This window comes from Megascapheus bottae, chromosome 28 (genome assembly GCF_031878675.1).
Source record: "Megascapheus bottae isolate mThoBot1 chromosome 28, mThoBot2.hap1, whole genome shotgun sequence".
Taxonomy (NCBI): domain Eukaryota; kingdom Metazoa; phylum Chordata; class Mammalia; order Rodentia; family Geomyidae; genus Megascapheus; species Megascapheus bottae.
In genome coordinates, this window is record NC_143536.1 from 3180316 (window position 1) to 3203859 (window position 23544).

Here is a 23544-nt window from a genome sequence, read left to right on the forward strand (position 1 = left end):
AATGGAGGACAAATGTGAAGTTTTTGTTTTGGGGGGTTTTGGTGATCATGGGGCTTGAACTTTGGGCCTGGGCGCTGTCCCTGAGCTCTTCAGCTCAAGGCTATGTCCCTACCTCTCAGCTTGGGTGTTGAGCCACTGCACCCAGCTGGATAGAATTTTTTTTTTTTTGCCAATCCTAGGCTAGGCTTGGGCTCAGGGCTTGAGCACTGTCCTTGGGTTTTTCTCAAAGCTAGAGTTCTACCACTTCAGCCACAGCACCACTTGTGGCTTTTTTCTTTTTTTTTTTTTTTTGCCAGTCCTGGGCTTGGGCTCAGAGCCTGAGCCCTGTTCTTGGACTTACTCAAGGCTAGAGCTCTACCACTTGAGCCTCAGCATCACTTCCAGCTTTTTTCTATGTATGTGGTACCGAGGAATCGAACCCGGGTCTTTGTGCATGCTAGGCAAGCACTCTACCACTAGGCCAAACTCCCTGCTCTGGATAGAACTTTTTTTCTTCTTAGAAAAATGTAAAGGTGGGGCTTCAGAAAATGGGAAATGGGGCTCAACTCCAGGGTAGCGCGGTAGCCTTGAGCTTCGAAGAGCTCAGGGACAGTGCCATGTTTCCGTTTCTTGGAGTTCATTTCAATAAACATTTTGTGTGATCAAATGCACATAGCTATTGAGCCTTTCTGGTCCTCTCCTAAGAATATCTTCTTTGGTCTCATAGTATGTTTAGAGTGCTGTTTATCATGTCCAAGTGTAAATTTTTTGTCTTTTCCTTGGATAGAACTTTTATTTTTATTTATTTTTATTTATTTTTTGCCAGTTCTGGGCTTGGGCTCAGGGCTTGAGCACTGTCCTTGGACTTTCTCAAGGCTAGAGCTCTACCACTTGAGCCTCAGCACCACTTCCGGCTTTTTTCTATGTATGTGGTACCGAGGAATCGAACCTGGGTCTTCATGCATGCTAGGCAAGCACTTTAACCACTAGGTCAAACTCCCGGCCCCTTGGATAGAACTTTTAATACAAAACTTTAGTTCCTTTTTTCTAGCTTTTTGTTTCCCACATGAATATAATGAATACCCATAAACAGCCAGCTCCAGAATGGGATCTCAAAAAAAAAAAGAGAGAAATCTGTAATTGTGGATTTTCTGTTTTGTTGTTATAAATATGCTGTCCAAGAACCATTGGAGAACAATGATAGACATAAAAATAATTGTCTCAGCAAGGCAAAATGTACTTATACAGAAGGGTGCACATGCAGCCAAAAATCTGGCAAGCAGCTATAGTACACAGAGCATTCATTCCTAACACAATAGTCCCTGCCCCTCTGTTCAGATTGGTTGTGCTCAGATTTTGCTGAACTTGCTCACAATTAGCTGGTTTGATAGGGTAAAATGTATTTAACATAAGGTGATCTTGAAATAAGATTAACAAACTCAACATATACCATACCTTGTCCAATCCTTAAATCGATTTTTAAGACAAAATCTTACATTTTATAAATCTTATCCCAAGGCATTTCTTTTCCTTAGCAAGAACCACCAAGCCACCAGTGTGAAACAAGAACTCTTAGCAATGCTGGGAGTTTGGCCTAGTGGTTAAAGTGCTTGCCTAGCATGCAAGAAGACCCGGGTTCAATTTCTGGGTACCACATGTAGAAAAAAGCCGGAAGTGGTGCTAAGGCTCAAGTGGTAGAGCTCTAGCCTTGAGAAAGTCCAAGGACAGTGCTCAGGCCCTGAGCTCAAGCCCAGGACTGAAAAAGAAAAGAAAAGAAAAGAAAGAAAAAAACTCTTAGCAACAAACTTAGAAAAGTTTCTCCTCACATTGTGTTTGACTTTTTAAGGCCAGAAATTTTGCATATTCTTGGGATCCTCAGGGCCTCAAGAGAGATGCTTGACACATTAAAGGTAGTAAACGTTAGTAAGTGAATTTAGAATGAGAGAGACCACATAATATACTCTAATGACCTCAGTAAACAAACTCAACAAACTAGCTTGTCTAAGATCTCTAATAGAATCTGGTAAAGCTGGCATCTGGCGAGCACGCGGATCTGATCTGCCCAGGTGCTAGCTTAGATTCCTTTTTTTTTTTTTTTTTTTGCCTGTCCTGGGGCTTGAACTTAGGACCTGGACACTGTCCCTGAGCTGCTTTTACTCAAGGCTAGCACTTTACCACTGGAACCACAGCATCACTTCTGGCCTTTTCTGTTTATGGGGTACTGAGAAATTGAACCCAGGCTTCATGCACTCTAGGCAAGCACTCTACCACTAAGCTACGTTCTCAGACATCACTCAGATTCTTATGTCTTAGATGCCATATTGACAATTCAAATTGTCATAACGCATTCTGATCCAGGCGGGCTCTCTGCAGGATCAAGCCCAGTACACAATGCCAACAATGAAGTAACAGTAGCCTAGAAACTACAAGTCCCAGCATGCTGCGCTCCCCGACAAGCTCCGCAGTAGTAGTCATGGGGCGGGGGACACCGTTGCATTCTGGGAGTTGTAGTCTCCCGGGGCCAGCCCCGCCCCTTGCCCGGCTTTGGCGGCCTGTGTTGAGAGAAAAGCCAAGGCGGTGGTAAGCTAGGCCGGAGATCGGATCCGCCCTAAAACCTTCGCCCTGGGGCCCGGGTGGCCAGCTCCGCTGCTTCTCCAATCTTTTCCACCCTCCAAGATGGCGGCGGAGGTGGATTTCGGCGACCTAGAGCTGTTCGAGGCGTTTGACCCTCAGGAGGAGTCGACTCCGAAGCCAGTTCACACCCGCTTCAAGGAAGACGATGGCGACGTAGAGGACGAGCAACGGGGGGGCGACGCGGCGCTGCAGGAGCGGCTTCGGCAGAGCGAGGAGACCATCGAGCGCCTCCGCGCCGAGAATATCCTTCCGGCCCGGTGGCCTGTCACCGGCTGGGGCCGAGCGGTGGCGGCGGGGGAGCGGCGGAAATTCCGGAGGCCAGAATTCCAGGTGGTTTCGGGGGGGGGGGGGGCGGCGGGGCCGCGGGGTCGGGGGCCCGGCGTGGGCCGCGCCGCGGCCTCGGGGCCAGCCTGCCCGCGGCTCCCCGCGCGGCTCCCGGCCCCGCCGCGGCTCCCGGCCTGCAGCTCCCGGCCCCGCCGCGGCTCCCGGCCCCGCCGCGGCTCCCCGCGCGGCTCCCGGCCCCGCCGCGGCTCCCGGCCCCGCCGCGTGCTGGCGTGTGGGGTGATTCCGAAGTGCCGCGATCCCCACTTGGCGCCCCTTTCCCCCGTGACCTCAGACCTCTCCCGGTGGTTGGTTCTTTTGCAGCTAAGCTCAAGTTAGCGCGGTTGTGGATCGGGACGTTCCCCGCTCACAGCCCCGGCGTCCCGCGGTGCGTGGGTCCCAGGATCGGAGGCCCGGGGCCTTGAGGCGTGGCGGGACACGTGTGATCGGCCAGGATTCATCTCACAGTGCTGGCGCGCTGCGCTAGCTGGCATTACAGTGCCTCGTGGAAAACGCCCTCAGGTGCCTGGTTTAACAGCGGTAATAGGGGCCGCTTCACAGGTTTACGAGTGTCAGCCTGTGCGAGGGCCTTGCTCGTCTTTGTGTTCCGTTCCAGTGTTCGTGGGCGTGCCGAGTTTGGTTTTCGATGTGTTGTTGTTACTTTCCTCTTTGGTAGCAGTGGGATTTGAACTCTGATCCTCAGGCCCTTGTAATTGCTGAGCGGGAGCTTTACCATCTGGACCATGCTTCAGCCCTCAAGGTTTTTGAAGTCTGTTGAGATCTTTGTGGCGGTTGTAGTAATGGTACTGCTTTCCTAGACATTTTATTATGAAGTTTTTCAAAATATGGAAAAGTTGAAAGTATCATCCAGTGGCACATTCATAGATTTCACTGTTGATTCTTCATTACAGTGGTTTATTCTGCATTTTACTTTATTACATTCCGTGCTGCCTTGATGCGCAAACTTCTACCAAGGACACCATTATTTGGATGACATTTTGGTTTGGTCTGTTGGAGATTTTAAAACTTTAGAATCCTATCTTAGCATATATGCTTAAAGTGACAAATGCTGTTTTGGTTTTTAGGACAAATGTAACAAAACTGGTACTAGTGAGTGTATTGCCCTCAAAACTATTGTGGATCTTACAACATCCTAATAACGGAAATGAGAGTTGGAATGGTTGAATTTTGTTGTGTGCATGACTCTGTTTGAAAAGATTAATGTTCCTTAACAAGTAATAACATCAAGAACTTAAAAGAAAATTGAACATTCTGACTCTACCCAGGTATGAGATCTTGAAATGACATGTTAGTTTGCCCTTGTTATTCTCCAGACATTAATAGTTAATCACAATTCTTTGTAAAATGAAGGGTCATGTTGGCATCACTGTACCTTATTCTGTGTGTTCTGAAGAAATCAGAGTGGTAGTCTTTTATTCTTAACTTGTGGGTGTTAAATCTGGATTCACATAAGTACATTAAACTTTTAGGTAACTGACTTAGCTGCAAAATTTGTTAGACGGAGTAAGTAAGAACTGTAGAAAATTAGAGTTCAGTTTACAGCTAGCTAGTTTCAAGTTTATTTACACTTTTTATTTACACTTTATTTTCTTTTCTTTTTTTTTCTTTTTTTTTTGAGCTCAGGGCCTGAGCACTGTTCTTGGACTTTCTCAAGGCTAGAGCTCTACCACTTGAGCCTCAGCACCACTTCCGGCTTTTTTCTATGTATGTGGTACCGAGGAATCGAACCCGGGTCTTCATGCATGCTAGGCAAGCACTTTAACCACTAGGCCAAACTCCCGGCCCCTTTATTTACACTTTAATTGAAGATGAGTCCCACATTTCTGCCTAGCAAATGCAAAACTTTTTTTTTTATTATTGTTATTGTAAAGGTGATGTATAGAGAAGTTAGACTTGTATAAGTCAAGTAAATATAGTACATTTCTTTTTCTTTTTATTCTTTTTTATTTTGTGGGTCACAGGGCTTGGGACTCGGCCTGGGCACTGTCTCTGAGCTCTTTAGCTCAAAGCTTATTGCCGGGCCCCTGGGCCTGGGTGTTGTCCCTGAACCAAGCCCCACTTCCCGTTTTCTAGAGGTTTATTGGAGATAAGAATCTCAGGTCTTTTTGTGCCCAGGCTGGTTTTGAACCTTGATCCTCAAATCTCAGCCTCCTGAGTAGCTAGGATTACAAGCATGAACCAGGACCAGCTGAATAGTACATTTCTTTCTGGACAATACCACTCCTTCCCTCCCTCTCCCATTTTTTTTCCCCCTCCCATCGCCCAGGTACAAGTTGTATAGTTCATTTTCTATACAGTGTCCAGTGAATACCATTGCTATATTTGTTCTCCCTTTGTCCCTCCATTTCTGTACCTCCCCATATACTCAAGAGCCTCTGTTTAAATCCCAGTGCTGTTTTAAAAACAACAGCAGGAAAAAGTAATAAAAGATAAAAGTTAACAGTATATGGTATCATGTGTCTATGATTCTAGCACTCAGGAGGCTAAATCAGGAAGATTTTGAGTTTGAGGCCAACTTGTACTACTTAGTGAGAACCTGCACCAATTTTAAGATAAAATATCTAGCCAGGTACCAATGACTCAAGTCTAATCCTAAGTGTTCACGAGTCTGAAAACTAAGAGCACTGTTTAAAGCTAGCCCAAGCCAGGCACTAGTGGCTCATGCTTGTAATCCTAGGTACTCAGGAAGCTGAGAGCTGAGGAATGTAGTTCAAAGCCAACCCAGGCACAAAAGTCCATGAGCAAAGTCCATGAGAAAACTAGAAGTGGTACTGTGGTACAATGTGGTAGCGCAGTAACCTTGAGCTGAAGAGCTCAGGGACAGCATCCAGGCCCAGAGTTCAAGTCCCACAACCAACCAAAAAACGAGGTAGCCCAGTCAGGAATGTCTGTGTGAGATTGTTATCTCCTCAATTTTGAGGGGGAAAAGAGCTGAGTGACAGCTTCCCCTACGTTCAAGCCCGTGTCAGCACAAAACAACATATAAACAATGAAAATTGTGTGCATGTAATATATATTATATACAAAAATATTTTAATATCTTCTAAGGATGTATTTTAACTTCTGTTTCAGTGGAATACTGGTGAACAACCCTAAGTTAGATGGACCTTTATTACAAATTCTATTTATGAACAATACTATTTCAAAGTGAGTAATGTTTCCCCTTTCCTAAATGTAATGAGTTAATGTGCTTGTGAAGCGTATTCTTCTGTAAATCCATGTTTTTCCTTTGTATTTATATAATATAAATTGCTCCTGATAGGGGTGGTGCTGTGGTGCTGGAGAGTAAATGTTGCTGTAGCAAGATGCTGTTCACAATTGGGTATGGGCAGTAAAAACAGTATCTCCTATAGATCCTGACACTCTAATGTCTGTACTGTTCACCTTTTTTTTTTTTTTTTTTTTTTTTTTTTTGCCAGTCATGGGCCCTGAACTCAGGTCCTGAGCACTGTCCTTGGGCTTTCTCAAGGGTAGCGCTCGCCACCATTTCTGGCTTTTCTATACATGTGGTACCTAGAAATCGAACCCTGATCTCTGTGCATGCTAGGCAAGCACTCTACCACTAGGCAAAACTCCCAGCTTGACCTGTCATTTTGTCTATAGAAATCTTACAATACTAGAGCAGAAAAGAGCTGTTAGCTCAAGTTTGTGGAAAGGAAGCTGAGTGGGAAACAGCCTGGCCATTTCATTGCTCCATAATAAACCTGGGCCCCTTTAACCCCCATGCAGGGAGCACAGCAAAGGGTTGAATTCTACACTATAACTGGGTGCTAGTGGCTCTCTCCTGTAATCCTAGCTACTCAGGAAGCTGAGATCTGAGAATCATGGTCTTAAGCCAGCCCAGATAGGAAAGTCCATATGATTCTTATCTCTAGTTGAGCACTAGAAAACTGGAAGTGGCACTGTAGCTCAAAGTGGTAGAATACTGCTTTAGTCACCCAGCTATAGTGTACTATCTTTAGACAGATCACCAACCAGATGTGATAGGGATTCAATCCTGTGCTGTACTCCCTGCATTCTAGTTAAAGGGACCTGGGTTATTATGAAGCAATTAGGTGACCGTGCTTTCTCCCACTCAGCTTCCTCTATATTTTTTCCTAAGAAGTAGGTTCCTGAGGGTTTGAAAGTGTGATTAAATAAAACAAGGTAACAAAATTGAAACATAACTACATTACATAATCTATTCGTTTTTTTTCTGGGTTCTGATCTTTTTGTCCATTTTATCCTTTTATGCAGGCAATACCATCCAGAAATAGAGGAATTTGTATCAAGTTTAGTAAAAAGATTTGAGGAACAACAAAAAAATGATGTGGAAAAGACTTCCTTTACTCTTTTGCCCCAGGTATTTCAAATTTAACAGACTTTTAGATTAATATGCCAAGCTTTTTATAGCCAGAGCTGGTAACTACCGGTATATTCTTGAGTAAAAACCAGTTTGTAAAGATTTGTTTGTTAGCTCCCATTCTTCCGTTAACTTTCTTCTCTGGAGTCTAACTGATATACCTACCCACTTAGCTTTGCTCTGTTCTGTTCTGTTCTGTTGGTGCTGAACTTGGCCTTGCACTCATGCTTGGCTTTTCCACTCAAGGATGGCACTCTACCACTTGAGCTACACCTTCACTTCCAGCTTTTTTCTATTTAATTGGATATAAGAATCTGTGGATTTTTCTTCCTGGACTGGCTTTGAACCTCAGATGATCTTTGGGGTTGGTCTCAAATCATAGTCTACCCAATGAATGTCTCCTGAGTAGGTGACAGTTGTAAATGTGAGCCATGTAATCTTTTAAAACTGAAGTTGTTGGAGAGGAAGCGGGGGTGGGGGAGGGTGTATTTGCTTTCCTGAGGTTGGAAGTTTAAGATTTCCTTTGTATTTTTTATGTAGCCATCAAGTATTATGTTAGAAGAGGACCATAAAGTAGAAGAATCCTGTACTATTAAAAGCAACAAGGAAGCTTATAGTGTAAGTTTGAACATTTTGGGTATTGCAGATGAATAATTCCTATGGGTTGTTCACTGGGGGACATTTAAAGTTGTAAGTCTTCATATATGATCAATGCTTCTTTATAAAAATAGTGTAGACTTAAGGCCGGGAGTGTGGCCCAGTGGTAGAGTGCTTACCTAGCATGCACGAAGCCCTAGATTCCATTCCTCAGTACCACATACAAAGAAAAAGCCAGCTAGGTGCCAGTGGCTCATGCCTGGAATCCTAGCTACTTGGGAGGCTAAGATCTGAGGATTGTGGTTCAAAGTTAACCCGGGTATGAAAGTGTGTAAGACTCCTATATCCATTTAACTACCAGAAAACAAGAAGTAGGGCTGTGACTCAAAGCGAAAGAGCTCTAGCCTTGAACTGTAGAGCTCAGGGAGAGTGCCTAGGCCCAAAGGTCAAGCCCTGTGACTGAAAAAAGAAAAGAAGGCTGAATTTGGCCTAGTGGTAGAGTGCTTGCCAAGCATGCATGAGACCTGGGTTTGATTTCTTGTTACCACATACTTAGAAAAAAGCTGGGAGTGGTGCTGTTGCTCCAATGGCAAAGTGCTATCCTTGAGAAAGCCCAAGGACAGTGCCAGGACCTGAGTTCAAGACCCAGAACCGGCAGAGGGGAAAAAAAAAGGAAAAGAAAAAAAAAATAGTGTCGTATTCATCCTTCAGATATTTTCATTCACTTGGTACCACGTCATCACTACCGGCTTTTTCTGTGTATGTGTACCAAGGAATTTAACTCAGGTCTTTGTGCATGCTAGGCAAGCACTCTACAACTAGAACAAACTCCTGGCCCTCATTCACTTTTTTTGTTTAGTTTTGTGTGTGTGTTTGTTATTGTTGTTTGTTTTGCTTTTGCCAGTCCCAAGGCTTGAACTCAGGCCTGAGCACTGTCCTTGGACTTTCTCAAGGTTAGAGTTCTACCACTTGAGCCACAGCACCACTTCCGGCTTTTTATTTTTTTCCTATGTATGTGGTACCAAGGATTGAACCTGGGCCTTCATGTATGCTAGGCAAGTACTCTACCACTAGGCTACACTCCTAGACCCTCATTTACTTTCTAGTAATATTACATCATGAATTGGGATCCACTGGGAAGGGTTTGTTTTTGCCCCAATCATCCTCCTGTGTTCTCTTCAAGAACTTGAGTAAAAATGTAAAACTTACAAATAGGTGAAACTGAGAGGGAGAATAGACTAAGTAACAAATCTAAAATTTTAAATGTTGATTGACTCAACTAAAGGGTGAAAGCAAAACTTACTAGTACCCACACAATGTAGTGGTATGATTTTGCAACTTAAATGCTTTTTTTAAAAAGTGATGTAGCTGGATGCTGGTGGCTCATGCCTGTAATCCTAGCCACTCAAGAAGCTGAGATCTAAAGATTACGGTTTAAACCCAGCCTGGGCAGGAAAGTCTGTGAGGCTCTTATCTCTAATTAACCACCAGAAACCTGGAAATGGCACTGTGACTCAAAGTGGCAGAATGCTGGCCTTGAACAAAAGAGCTTAGGGACAGTGCCCAGGCCCTGAATGCAGCCCTACAAACCCTTCCCCCCCTCCAAGTGATTTAGGCAGGTGCCAATGGCTGACATATATAATCCTAGCTACTCAGGAGACTGAGATCTGATGAAGACAGTTTGAAGTTAACCCTGGCAAAAAAAATCTGTGAGACTCTTATATTCAGTAAACTACCAAAAAAAGCCAGAAGTGGGGGCCGGGAGTTTAGCCTAGTGGTAGAGTGCTTGCCTAGCATGCACGAAGACCTGGGTTTGATTCCTCAGTTCCACATACATAGAAAAAAGCCAGAATGGCTCAAGTGGTAGATCTAGCCTTGAGAAAGTCCAAAGATGGTGTCCAGGCCCTGAGTTCAAGTCCCAGGATTGGCCAAAAAAAAAAGGCATGGTAGAGAGCTATTCTTGAGCAAAAGATATTACTGGAATGAAGTACAAGGAGGTACTTTTCAAGTAATTATTTTGAAAACTAGGCTGGGCTGGGGCACTGTGGCAGAGTATTAGCCTAGCATGCATGGGGCCATATGTTCACCACCAACGGCGGAAAAAAATGTGAACTGTGGAAAACAAAGTGGTATATATCATCTTAAAAAAGAATTCCTTAACTGGAAATGTGGCTCAATGGTAGAGTGCTTGCCTAACATGCATGAAGCCCTGGATACGATTCCTCAGTACCACATAAACAAAAAGCCAGAAGTGGCACTGTGGCTCAAATGGTAGAGTGCTAGCCTTGAGCAAAAGAAGCTAAAGGGCAGTGTTCAGGCCCTGAGTTCAAACCCCAAGACTAGCACCAAAAAAAGAAAGAAAGAGGAGCCTCAGGGCCGGGTGTTTGGCCTAGTGGTAGAGTGCTTGCTTAGCATCCACATACATAGAAAAAGCCAGAAGTGGTGCTATGGCTCAAGTGGCCGAGCACTAGTCTTGAAAAAGCCCGAGGACAGTGCTCAGGCCCTGAGTGAAAGCCCTGGGTCTGGCCAAAAAAAAAAAAAAAAAAAAAAGGAAGTGGAGCCTCCAAGGCAGAGCCAATGCTCAGATTGCAATTGCTTACAGATTGCTTATCTGGTACTCAAATGAATTATATCCCCTTTCAGCTGTTACTCATGGTGGTACTATTGTTATTCTACCATTTTTGTTTTGTTTTATCAGCCCTGGGGCTTAGATTTAGTGCCTATCCCTGAGCTCTTCAGCTCAAGGTTAGGCCTTATGCCTTGAGCCACAGCACCACTTTCAGTTTGCTAGTGGTTAATTGGAGATCAGAGTCTACAGGTCTTTAGTACTTGAACTTCAATCCTCAGATCTCAGCCTCCTGAGTAGTTAGTATTACAGGTTTGAGCCACCATGCCCAGCTATTCTTCCATTTTTCAGATAGAAAAACATACAGAAAGCCAAATGACTTGCTTGTGGCCAAGTGGCACAATCAGGATTCCAAACCAGGCCTTTCAGATCCAGAGCAAATAAGCTATAGCCTAGTGTTTTCTTATAGGCCATAGTAAGTATTTGAATTAACTCCAAAGAAATTGAGAAGCCATTTGAGGGTTTTAAAGTAGACTTGTAACACGTAGAGGGCTGGGAGTATAACCTAGTGGTTGAGTGCTTGCCTAGCATGCATTCGATTCCTCAGTACCACATACACAGAAAAAGCTGGAAGTAGTGCTGGGTAGAGTTCTAGTCTTGAGAAAGCCCAAGGACAATGCTCGGCCCTGAGCTCAAGCCCCAGGACTGGCAAAACAAACAAATAAACCAAAAATCAACTAAGAAATGTGACAAACGGTGAATGAATGGGCTTTTGATATAACCATGGTATCATGTTTGTGGAATAGTCTAACTCTTAGAAGTCTCAGATTGAAGCATTTAGAGATTAATTGTCACAATGTCTACGACTGACTTTCAGGGGGCTAAGTGTGAGAAGCATGCTTAGAAAATGTCAGCTTAAGCCAAGTGCAGTGGCATTAATAAATAATTGCTGGATCCGGGTGAAGGGCGCATGAATGTTCACTGTATAGTATTTTTTAGCTTATCTATATGAAATTTCTCCCAAAATTTGGAAAAGAGTGAATAGGGACAAAGGAAATGGGAACAATAAATGTAGGGCCTGAGGTCTTGCTGTAAAGAAATGGGCCCTGGAATGGTATATGAAAGGTAAGGGTTTCTTCGTTGTTGTTGTTGTTATTTGTTTGAAAGAGTACACTGAATAATAGTGATCTGATAAAGAGAAAAAGTTCAGCTGTAGCTTTTGCTCACACATCAAAATCTGGCTCCTATAATTAAGGAGTTATTTCCGATAACTCATTCAAAAAAGATAATTTAAAGCAGATAATCTTAGTCTTACATAGTTAATGTCTCTTTTTTTTTTTCTGCTTATATAGAAATATTTTTTGACTTGTTTTCTGCAGGTTGTAGGAAGTGTCCTGTATTTTACTAATTTTTGCCTTGATAAATTGGGGCAACCGCTACTAAATGAAAATCCTCAGCTTACCGAAGGATGGGAAATACCCAAGTATCCTACATAGTGAATGAAGATCTTTTATGCATCTTGACACTAAAGTTCACCTTTTTAAAAGTTTACCAAATTTTGCAGAGCATGATAACTATTCCTTAATAAAATTCACTAAAGGTACCAGCAAGTCTTCAGCCACATTGTTTCTCTAGAAGGGCAAGAAATACAAGTAAAGGCAAAAAGGTTTGTGGGGAGTCACTTTGTTTTATTCCTTTTGTTCTTTAGTACCCAAAACACCAAAACTTTTGACTTGAAAAGTTACTAGTCTTTATTGCTGGTTTAATATAACGTTAATTACAGATTGAGCAACATCTAGACATAGTACATGTTTAAATTGATCGTCTGGGTTCCTTGGAATTCATTAATTCACGCCTAATGTACCTGGGAGGGTGGAGAGAGAAATTGCTATCAATGATTGCTGTCCTACAACCAACCCCTTTCCATGTTAACTAAAGGAATGATGATCTGTTTGCTGCGATTCTTCTATTGTTCATCAAAAAAATAAAATCTCAGGAGGCAACAGATCAGTTAGGAACAGAATGGTTCTTGGTTATAAGACTGCGTAGTGCTATTTGTTTAACTGGGTCCGAGTGTCAGGTACTCAGGTCTGCAGATAATGGTGATCGGGAGCCACTTGCTTTCTTGTCACAGATGTTTTGCTGTCATCTAGAATTGATTGATTGACTTTTATGTTTGCATTTACATTTTGAAAATCTCTTTTTCTGACCAAATAGGCCAAAACCTCACTGTTTCAATTGTGGTTCTGAAGAGCATCAAATGAAAGATTGCCCAATGGTAAAGTTTTCTCACATAAAACAATGTCTTTGAACAGCGCTCACTGATCTGTTTTATACATTTATGGCATTCCGTGATGCAAAAACCTTCCTGTGTGACCTTTATGTCGTACTGTAGACATTTGAAATATTTTCAAATTCATATTTATGTTCTAGACATTAAGTGACTGCTTCTCCTTTTCAAAACTACCCTCTTTCGTGTTATTTTATACATTAAAATAAAAAGAATGTTTATTTTACCTCAGAAAAGTAACTTCTTAATTTCTGAAATCTTTCTAAATTGCTTGATACCATTCTTTTCAAACATTATTGTTATTTAGCCTCGGAATGCTGCTCGAATAAATGAAAAGAGAAAAGAATACATGGATGCCTGTGGAGAGACAAACAGTCAGAATTTTCAGCAGCGATACCATGCAGAAGAAGTGGAAGAAAGATTTGGAAGATTCAAGCCAGGAGTTATTAGGTACCGCACATTTTCCCATGGGATATTGGTTTTCTTCTGGCCCTATGGCTTGAACTCTGGGCCTAGGTTAGCTTTTGTGCTCAAGGCTAATGCTGTCACTTGAACCATAGCTCTACTTCTAGCTTTTTGGTAGTTAATAAGACTCTCATAGACTTTCCTGCCCAGTGTAGCTTTGAACCATGATGCTCAGATCTAAAATTCCTGAGTAGTTAGGATAGGATTTCAGGCATGTACCACTGATGCCTGGCTAGAGTATCCTTGTAGTTTCCTTAGTATTGGGACATGGTAATAATCAGTATGTAAGTGCATTCTACATCAGTTCATTCAGAAATTGTCACTGAAACCTTAATTGCACATTGGTGAGGCACCATACTTCATGCTATGTAGTTTAGGACAGAAAAGTTTTAAAATAGCACAATTTGCCGCTTGGATTTTGGCCTAATGGTAGAGTGCTTGCCTAGCAGGCACAAAGACCTGGGTTCCATTCCTCAGTACCACATACACAGGGGGAAGAAAAAAAAAAGCTAGAAGTGGTTCTGTGGCTCAAATGGCAAAGCCCTAGCGTTGAGAAAGCCCAAGGACAGTGCCAAGGCCCTGAGTTCAAACCCTATGACTAGCCAAAAAAAAAAAAAAAAGCACACAAAAAAACCCAGAAGTTTAGATGCTTTCATGCAAACATAACTTTTTAATTTTTGCTTAGTGAGGAACTTCAAGATGCACTGGGTGTAACAGACAAGAGTCTTCCTCCTTTTATCTATCGGATGCGCCAGCTTGGATACCCACCTGGATGGCTTAAAGAGGCTGAACTGGAGAATTCAGGACTTGCACTCTATGATGGCAAAGGTAAGTAAGCTTTAGTTATTAAAGAAAGGACCACAACAAAATGTGACAGGACTGGCTGGCCTGGTTAATGTGTTCAACTAACTAAAAAAGAACCCCCAAATTATTACATTTACTTCATTTTACATTTCCTAAGTCCTTAGTGAATTCATAGACTATCAGATGGCTATGCCAGGGATTGTACACACATAAAATCTCAGCTCTTAGAAGGCCAAGACAGGAGAATTACTAAATCCAGGTCTGCTTTAGCTCCTAGCAAGACCTTGTGCCATCAAAGAATTATCAGATAGGGGCTGGGAATGTGGCCTAAGGGAGTGGTAGAGTACTTGCCTAGCATGCATGAACCCTGGGTTACTTAAGTAGTACCACATAAACAGAAAAAAACCAAAGTACTGTGGCTCAAGTGGTAGACCTCTATCCTTGAACAAAAGAAGCTCGGTGGGCGGGGGGGAGTTTAGCCTAGTGGTAGAGTGCTTGCCTAGCATGCACGAAGACCCCGGTTTGATTCCTCAATACCACATACATAGAAAAGGCTGAAAGTAATGCTGTGGCTCAAGTGGTAGAGCTCTAGCCTCGAGAAAGCCCAAGGATAGTGCTCAGTACTCAGTCCCTGAGGACTGGCAAAAAAAAAAAAAAAAAATCAAAAAGCTTATCTAGCTAATCCTGAGGAGATCTTAACTTTCACAGTAATGGGGATAGAGGTAGATCCATCAGTGCCAGGAGACACAGTAATTGCTCCAGAGTTCTTATCTTAGTTTTCTACCACAGAAAGAAAGGATGCATGCAAGGAGATTGTTTCTCAGGACATTGTACTTGCTACCCAGGTTGCTTAATAGTATTGTTTGTCTTTAATAGATGATGCTGATGGAGAAACAGAAGCTGGAGAAGTGCCACAGAATAAAAATGTCACTTATGATCTCTCAAAATTGGTAAACTATCCAGGTTTTAATATATCTACTCCCAGAGGAATTCCAGATGTAAGTATGTTTTTTTGTCCCAGATTTTGTTTTTTTCTGGAATGTGTTATAATGATTAAATAACAGCTTTTGTAACAGTTATTATTACATTCATTCTGTAGTTCATTCTGTAGTTCAAACTGACCTCAAACTCAAGATCCTCTTATTTCATTTTTCCAAATGCTGGATTTACAGGGAATAGTCACCACGTGCATTGTATATAAATATTTTAAAGAAGAGATGATTCTGAGTCAGTATTAAGTTCTACAGATAGTTGGGAAGTAAATTTCTGTGTGTAATAAACCTGTCTCCTGTACCTCTTTTGGCTGTTCTTCATCTTTTTCATAAATGTCAAGTGTTTTGTGGTTGGTTTTAGTAAAATCTATTCCTAGTATTCTTAGGAGCTATAAGGAAGAAGTCATATATCTCAACTTGAATCTAGTGAATAGCCAGGTGCCAGTGATTTATATCTGTAATCCTAGCTACTCAGAAGATTAAATCCGAGAGGATGAAGCTTTGAAGCCAACCTTAGGGAGAAAAGTCTGAGACTGTCTCCAATAAACCATTCAGAAGCCTGACTAGAGGTGTGGCTCAAGTGGTTAACTACTAGCCGAGAGCAACAAATTGAGTATCAAGTCCTGAGTTCAAGCCCTAGTACACACACACACACACACACACACACACACACGCTCGCCCATGCATGGAAGCAAACAGATAACTAATTTGACTTCACTCAACATAATGTGTAATTCACTTAAGGGCCAAATTGCATGATTAAAAACCGTCAGTATTTCTAGAAATGGGTCCAATTACCAATTACTGTCAGCATTCCCTAGGTATGCACTAGAAATGCAAGTGCATGCCCTGGAGTCCTAATCTTAGATTTGTAAGGGGGTTTGGGGGGAGGTCTTGAGGTTTGAACTCAGCCAAACACTGTCCCTGAGCTTTCTGGCTCTAGGTTACCGCCCTACCCTAGGCCTGGGTGTTGTCTCTGAGCTCTTCAGCTCAAGGCCACCACCCTATCCTTGAGCCCTACTTCCCTTTTTCTAGAGGTTAGTTGGAGATATGAGTCTCAGGTCCTTTTGTGCCTGTGTTGGCTTTAAACCTTGATCCTCAGATCTCAACCTCCTGTGTAGCTGAGATTATAGGGTGAGCCACCACACTTGGCAGATGGGGGTTTGAACTCAAACACCAAACCTTATACCATTGTACTCTGGAAAGTGAAAGAACAAGAATGAGAAAGTCAGTAGAAGTGTTAGGAATGCCTCTAGAGTACAGTGGTAGAGGCTAGTGCCAGGGAAGTCTGAGCAAAGTCTGTGTCATACTCCCTCCTTAATTTCCAGCAAAGGAAAAGATGCCTAAGAAGTAGAAATGTGCTGGGCACTGGTGGCTCACACCAGGAGGATTAGATTTGAGGATCCTTGTTCAAAGCCAGCCTAGGCAGAAAAGTCCCCATGAGACTTATCTTCGATTAACCATTCAAAAACTGGAAATGGCTGCTGTGGCTCAAGTGGTAGAGTGCCAGCCTTGAGCACAAAGAGACTCAGGAACAGTGCCCAGAGTGCCCGGATTTCAAGCTGCACAACTGACTTACAAAAAAAAAAAATAGGGCCAGGAGTTTGGCCTAGTGGTAGAGTGCTTGCCTAGCACGCACGAAGACCCGGGTTCGATTCCTCGGTACCACATATATAGAAAAAAGCTGGAAGTGGTGCTCAGGCTCAAGTGGTAGAGCTCTAGCCTTGAGAAAGTCCAAGGACAGTGGCCAGGCCCTGAGCTTAAGCCCAGGACTGGCAAAAAAAAAAAAAAAATAGAAATGCAATATGAAATCTTTAGTTTACCTCCAAGGAAAACACAAAAGATGATGTTCCACGTATGCATTTTTCCTTCTCTTTTTGCCATTAGGAATGGAGGATATTTGGTTCCATACCAATGCAGGCATGTCAGCAGAAGGATGTATTTGCCAGTTACCTTACTTCTAACTTCCAGTCGGTAAATAGATTTTTAGAATGTGGTCTTAAAGGTTGTGGCATATAGCTAGGGATTTTATAGGTTATTAGCATTTTATTGCCCTTTCTTGCTTTGTCTATTACACAAAGACAAAGCAGAAGATTAATAGTGAATTCAATAGGTACCTAGGCTTGGGCTGTAAACTCATTTTCTACATCATAGTTAACTTCTTTTTCTCTTGTGTACAACGGAATAAACCCAGGGCTTTTCACATGCTAGACAAGCTCAGCATAAGTTTAGGCTGGAATTTGTCTGTGTGCTCTGCATGACTTGTTTTGGATTTGGTTACTCTTTAGCCAAGCATGAGGCCTAACAGTAAGAGATCCTCATCTCAGTCCAGCCCTAGCAGTCCCAAGAAGCAGAGGAAGGAAGACAGCTTGGCAGCCTCCCCCGCTGACATGGATCTGGACTCAGGTAGGTCTCTCTGCAGTTAGATTTCATTGAGAAGGCAAGATGCATCTATGTTTTCCTGAATCCAAAGGAAGGGCAGAGCTCCCCTGTTCTCAGAGATGAGAACATTGCCACCCAGACAGTGAGTCAGCTTAATTGTTACTTCTGCTGGAAATCTTCAGGAAGCACCACAGCTCCCCTCGCACTTCTTCCTGCCCTGTGGGCCACAGCCCCATGGGTAGGTGCACCCTACTTGTCACTTTCTGGCGGAAATTTTCACGAGAAGTAGATAGTTTATGTTGTAAGTGAAATGAATTTACAGCTACCCAGATATCTTTTCCCTGTTTATTGTAACACCCTGATGGTTATTGTGTTGTTTTGTTCAAATGAAACTTGGCTTTATGCTGTTTGGATACTTCTGTGGGCTTTTTGCACACTGGGATTTGAACTTGGAGCTTCAGGCTGCTAGGCATTCTTGTCACTTGAGCCATGTCCTTTATGCTCTTTTTTTTTTTTTTTTTAAAACCAGTCCTGCAGCTTAAACTCACTGTCCTTGGACACTTTTTTATTCAAGGATAGTGCTCTGCCACATGAGCCACAGCGCCACTTCCAGCTCTTTCTATGTATGTGGTTCTGGGGAATCTAACCCAGGGCTTCGTGCATGCCAGGTAAGCACTCTACCACTAGCCATGATCCTGGCCCCTATGCTCTTATTTTTGTGAGATTCTTTTTTTTTTTTTTTTTTTTTGATCAGCTGTGGGACTTGAACTCTGGGCCTATGCTCTTATTTTTTTTTTGCCAGTCATGGGCTTGAGCTCAGGGCCTGAGCACTGTCCTTGGACTTTCTCAAGGTTAGAGCTCTACCACTTGAGCCTCAGCACCACTTCTGGATTTTTTCTATGTATGTGGTACCGAGGAATCGAACCTGGGTCTTCGTGCATGCTAGGCAAGCACTCTACCACTAGGCCAAACTCCCGGCCCTGTGCTCTTATTTTTGAGATAGCATCTTGCTTTTTGCCCAGGCCAGTGTGAATGGCTACCCTCCTGTTTATGATTCTCATTGAAGCTGGGATGACAAGTACGCAGCTTTTGCTGTTAACACGCAGTCTTCTGAAATGTTTCTGCTTGGACTGACCTGGAACCACAATCCTTCCATTCTCAGCCTTCCACATAGCTTGGGGGGGCAGGTATATATAGCACTTTACTTACATATTGGTTGAGATGGAATCTTGCCAACTTTTTGCCCAGATCTTCCAGATATCCACCTCTGTGCCACAGTAATCCTAGCAGCTACTCAAGAGGTTGAGATCAGTATGATCTTGGTTCAAAACCACCCAGGGCAGTAAATTTCATGAGACTCAATCTCCAAAATAACCAGTGGAAAACCATTATCAGAGACATAAGTCAAGTGGTAGAGCACTGAGCAACAAAGCCCAAATAAGCACAAAATCCTGAGTTCAAACCCCAGTACTACAGGGAGAAAAGTAAATATAGTCTGGGCATGTATGCTCATACATGCCTATAATGTCAATTCTTGAGAGATCACAAATTCTGACCACACAGAACAGAAAAGCAAGTATACTCATTGTGTAAGACCCTTGTCTTCATGCTCTCCTCCCCAGTCCACCTGCCCCTCTTCCTTGTTGTATACTTGACTTAGGACTCTGCCATTCCTGCGGACACAGCTGTGACTGCCTGTAGCAAACTAAGTACAGACTGTAGTACTGGCACAAAGGAAACCCTGGGTACCTGTGCTGGGGGAGTCCTAACAGAAATAGGGTAAAAAACCAGATTTTCAGGAACAGATGCTGTTGGACAGCCCTTGTAGGAGATGACCTACACAGAAGCTCCTGTGCTGTGCTTTCCCTGCCTGCAGTCCTTCCGGGGAACCTGAGAACATCATCACATCATGGTTGTGACTTCAGAAAGCCACCATTTTGCCCCTCTCTTTATGGCCATGGAATCTCTGGATATCCAAGTTCAAAGAATTTTTGTGAGTCCAGATGCTATGGTGCCTAAATTATTTCTCAACTTTCTCTTCCAGATATGGAAGCACCACATGGTTCTCAGAGCAGTGAAGCTTTTCGATTTCAGCCACCATTGCCTCCTGGCACACCTCCTGTTTTCACCCCTCCACTCCCTAAGGGCACCCCACCACTGACTCCCAGTGACTCACCCCAGACCCGGCCCGCATCTGCAGCCATGGATGAGGATGCCCTAACATTGGAGGAACTTGAGGAGCAGCAGAGGCGGATCTGGGCGGCTCTGGAGCAAGCAGAGAGCATCAACAGCGACTCAGATATTCCTGTGGACACACCTTTAACTGGGAATTCAGTGGCCTCATCACCTGGTCCAAATGAGCTGTACCTCCCCACCCCTGAGGGGAATGTTACCGCAAAGCCAGCGCTAGAGGAGCCCCAGGGACCTGACTGCTGTCCAAAGACAGACAAGACTGAGCATCCCCCAAGCCCAGCTTCTGAGGCCACGCAGCTTTGTCCGAAGGAAGGGGAAGAATCTGTGGATACCAGCTGTCAGAAGGAAGAAGACTCTGCAGACACTGACTCCAGCACTGCCCTTCTTGGTAACGGCAGTGTTGGGTCAGGCTGTGACATCAGGAACGGAGGCAGCCAGAAGCTCCTGCAAATGAACCCACATTCTGCAAAAACTCACAACCCTATACCTGACATGAGCAAGTTTGCGACTGGAATAACCCCATTTGAATTTGAGAATATGGCAGAATCTACTGGAATGTATCTCAGGATAAGGAGCTTGTTAAAAAACTCTCCCCGGAATCAGCAGAAAAACAAAAAGGCACCTGAGTAACTGTTTGCTGTAACAGTGAGAGCTCTGGCATGATCTCCAGCTTTGTGTTCTATTATTTAGTATTAAGTGGACACATAAAATTGTTTTCCTATTTATCCCTTCCCACCTTCAAGAATCTATCCAAGGCTTGATTGTGGTCTCCAGTGAAGCCTTTTTTTAAAGAAGAAAAGACAGAGCTCACTCATGAGTTGCTGTATTTTTATCCTGGCTGAGCTATACACCTAGGGGTTGTACATAGGAGACACTTTAAAATACTTTGTGGTCCTTTATAGGATTTGGGGATTGTGTCTGTGGAGAATGATGTTTTTTAATATGTCTTTTGTACATTGTTTTCCCTTTCTACATTTTGCTAATAATCTTGTATATAAGTTTAATATATCACTTTTTAAAAGAAAAAATTCTGACCATTTTAAATTCACATTTCAACTCCAACCAAATGAGAACAAATCAGAGGTGAGCAGCTTTACCCCACATGTGGTATTTTTGTAAGATTTACTTGTCAATTTTAATAACACAGTTTTTGTAATTCATTCTTCAAGTCACCTCACTATACAGATATATTCATCTTTGTGTACAGAGGTTTAATAAATTAGCTTTCATATATATGATCTAAGGTTTTACATGCAAAAGAGTGGTTCACAGCTAAATTATTACCTACGAGATTGGGAAAAAGTCATGTGGTTGTAAAAACTAGTGCTAGCATAGGGGGCATAAGAAATTGCAAGTTAGGCCAGGCGTGGTATCTCATGCCTGTAATCCTAGCTACCCAGGAAGCTGAGATCTGAGGATTTCGGTTCAAAGCCAGTCCAGGCACTAAAGAATTTGAGACTGTTATCTCCAATTAACTGCTAGAAAACCAGAAGTGGCGCTGTGGCTCAAAGGGTAAGGCAATAGTCTTGAGCTGAAGAGCTCAAGGACAGTGCCCAGGCCCAGAGTTTAAGCCACACAACAGACCAAAATAAATAAATAAATAAATAAAAAATATTATTATTACTATTATTTTTTTGGGGGGGGGGAGAATGAATGGTGAACAGCTCAAGTGCCAGACCATTATTCTTGAGCAAAAACCTAAAGAACAATGGCCAGGCCCTGAGTTCAAACCCTAGTTCTGGCACAGAATAAAAAAAAGAAACTACCATTTAGGATCTCAGTGAGAAGACAGATCTCAGTTCCTACTCTGTCCAGCAGGTGGCCATATGAGAAGGGTTGTGATGGCCCTCTAAGGCCCTTGAGCCCCTTCCTAGAGCTCAGGTAGGAGGATCATATAGACAAAATGCACGTTAAATGAACAAGAAGCTGGGCTCTGGCAGCTCACACCTGTAATCCTGGCTACTCAGGAGGTTGAGGTCTGAGGATCGAAGTTCAAAGTAATCCCAGGAAAGAAAGTCTCTGAGATGCCTCTCTCCAATGAACCACTAGAAAACTGAAAGTGAAGCTGTGGCTCAAAATGGTAGACTACTAGCCTTGAGCAAAAAAGTTTAGGGACAGCATCCAGGCCCTGAGTTTAAGGCCTACAATGGACAAAAAAAAAAAAGAAGGCAAGAAAGAGCAAAACCGCAAGGCTCTGGAGAAAAGTAGGGGGTAAAGAAATTAGGCTGTGGGAGTTGAATTTATTAGGCAAAAGGATATTTCGAGAGCTAGCCATCGTAGTGTATACAGGTAATACCAGCTTTGAAGTGGCTGAGGTAGTAAGATGGGAAGTTAGAAGCCACCTTGGGGTACCTAAACCCTATCACAACAAAAATAATAATGGTAATTTTTTTAATCATCCAGATTGAGTGTACTCCCCACTGAAATCCCCAGCCCACAGATAGGTTCTCATTATAAAGCCTAAACTGGCTTAGATCTCTTGCTTCTACCTCCTGCATTCCAGGCTTGAAAGTTTGTACTACCACACTTGGCCATAGGTTTGGGGTTTTTGTTTTGTTTTGTTTTGTTTTTGTTTTTCCCAACTAAGTGATTCCTCCCTTCTCCCCATGGAATCCAGACACTTTTAGGGAGTGTGTTCTCATGGGAGGTAATTGCCTTGAGGAAGTGGCCCAGTTTTTAAATGTATTGTTTGCTGTGTTTGAATGTTAGGAAGATAATTTGGGTGGAGGAACAAGTTACTGTTTGGGCTTGTTAGTGCTGTGACAGGTCTCCAGGTGTGGGGAGATGAGGTCATAGTCTAACACTTGAACATCTAGATGGACTTGGCACAGGTAGGAATCTGTTCGCAATTTTTGCCTTGGGTTAACAAGAATGTGAAGTATAATGCAGGTTGCTCAAACAAGGCTAGCCCTTTGTTATCTTGACTAAGTGTATAGAAAAAGGTTTTGCCTTTCTCACTAAGATGCAAAAGGACTTGTTCCTTCTTTTTTTCAGAAAGCTTACATTTCCTCAAGTAGTCAAAAGTACTACTCATTTTCCAGTACCTAGAGAGTTCTTCCTACTTGATTTTTTTATTCTTCAAATACTCTGTTGCTACCATTTGGTTCCTGTGTCTTGCTGTATGAGGATTATATCACTTTCAAGCAAAATCAACAAGGATGTTTTAACAATTTCTAGTACCATGTTGTTGTGTACAACCTGATTCAGTTGCTGAGATTTGTCTTCACACACCTACGTTTTCTTTCAGCTTTTAGGAAAATGCCTTCTTGTAATTTAATAGATTCATTTGATTTTTAGTAGCATGTCACATAGATAAAATTGGAGTTTTAAAATTTCAGTGCCCCAAAATTTGGTTTATAGCTTCTAATTTGTTTTTACTGGTTTTGTCTCATTGTGAGTAAACTGGAGGGTCCAGGAATTTGGCCTAGTGGTAAGGTGTTTGCCGGACATGCACAAAGACCTGGGTCTGATTCCTCAGTACCACAGACATAGAAAAATGATGCTGGAAATGATGCTGTGGCTCAAGTGGTGGAACTCTAACCTTCTTGAGAAAGCCTAAGGACAGCACTAAAGTCCTGAGTTCAAACCCCAGGACTGGAAAAAAAATAAAAATAAAATGGGAAAAAAAGTGTCATTCTCCTTAATTTTATTGAATTTTTTAGCATCCGGATTGGACAGGGAAAAAAAATCTAGAAACTCCAAAAGTATTTATGTAATTATGATCCTAGTCATTTTTATTGGATTGCTACAGAGTAATAGGAAACTGAATACTAGGAATTCTAGATATCAGAAATGCATTTTGTAAACAAAATGCCCTATCAATAATGTGGCTGTATTTGGGATTTTTGTACTAGAAGGAGTGACTGGAAACCTGAAGGCCAGGGGCTCACCGGCATCCACCATCCCACACAGTGAGATCTAAATTGTTCCTCAGGCTGGTGACCTCATAGCACTGGTT

The 23544-nt window shown here is 42.8% G+C and overlaps 1 protein-coding gene across 2 annotated transcripts; it reads left to right on the plus strand.

Moving 5' to 3' along the window:
• Positions 1-2433: 2433 nt before the first annotated feature.
• Zcchc8 (zinc finger CCHC-type containing 8) lies at positions 2434-23214 on the plus strand. Of its 2 annotated transcripts, XM_090319962.1 has the most exons (15): positions 2434-2559; positions 2656-2854; positions 4178-4220; positions 6028-6102; positions 7192-7297; positions 7838-7915; positions 11840-11943; positions 12061-12126; positions 12678-12738; positions 13058-13200; positions 13901-14043; positions 14896-15017; positions 16899-16985; positions 17300-17417; positions 19438-23214. In XM_090319962.1, exons 2-15 carry the CDS (start codon positions 2656-2658, stop codon positions 20214-20216), a joined length of 2124 nt encoding a protein of 707 aa, XP_090176088.1. In that variant the 5' UTR covers positions 2434-2559; the 3' UTR covers positions 20217-23214. The 2 variants fall into 2 exon arrangements, with proteins under 2 accessions (XP_090176088.1, XP_090176089.1); XM_090319963.1 differs by lacking the exons at positions 2434-2559; positions 2656-2854; positions 4178-4220; ... (2 more) ...; positions 11840-11943; positions 12061-12126 and having other exon boundaries at positions 7850-7915.
• The last annotated feature ends 330 nt before the right edge of the window (positions 23215-23544 follow it).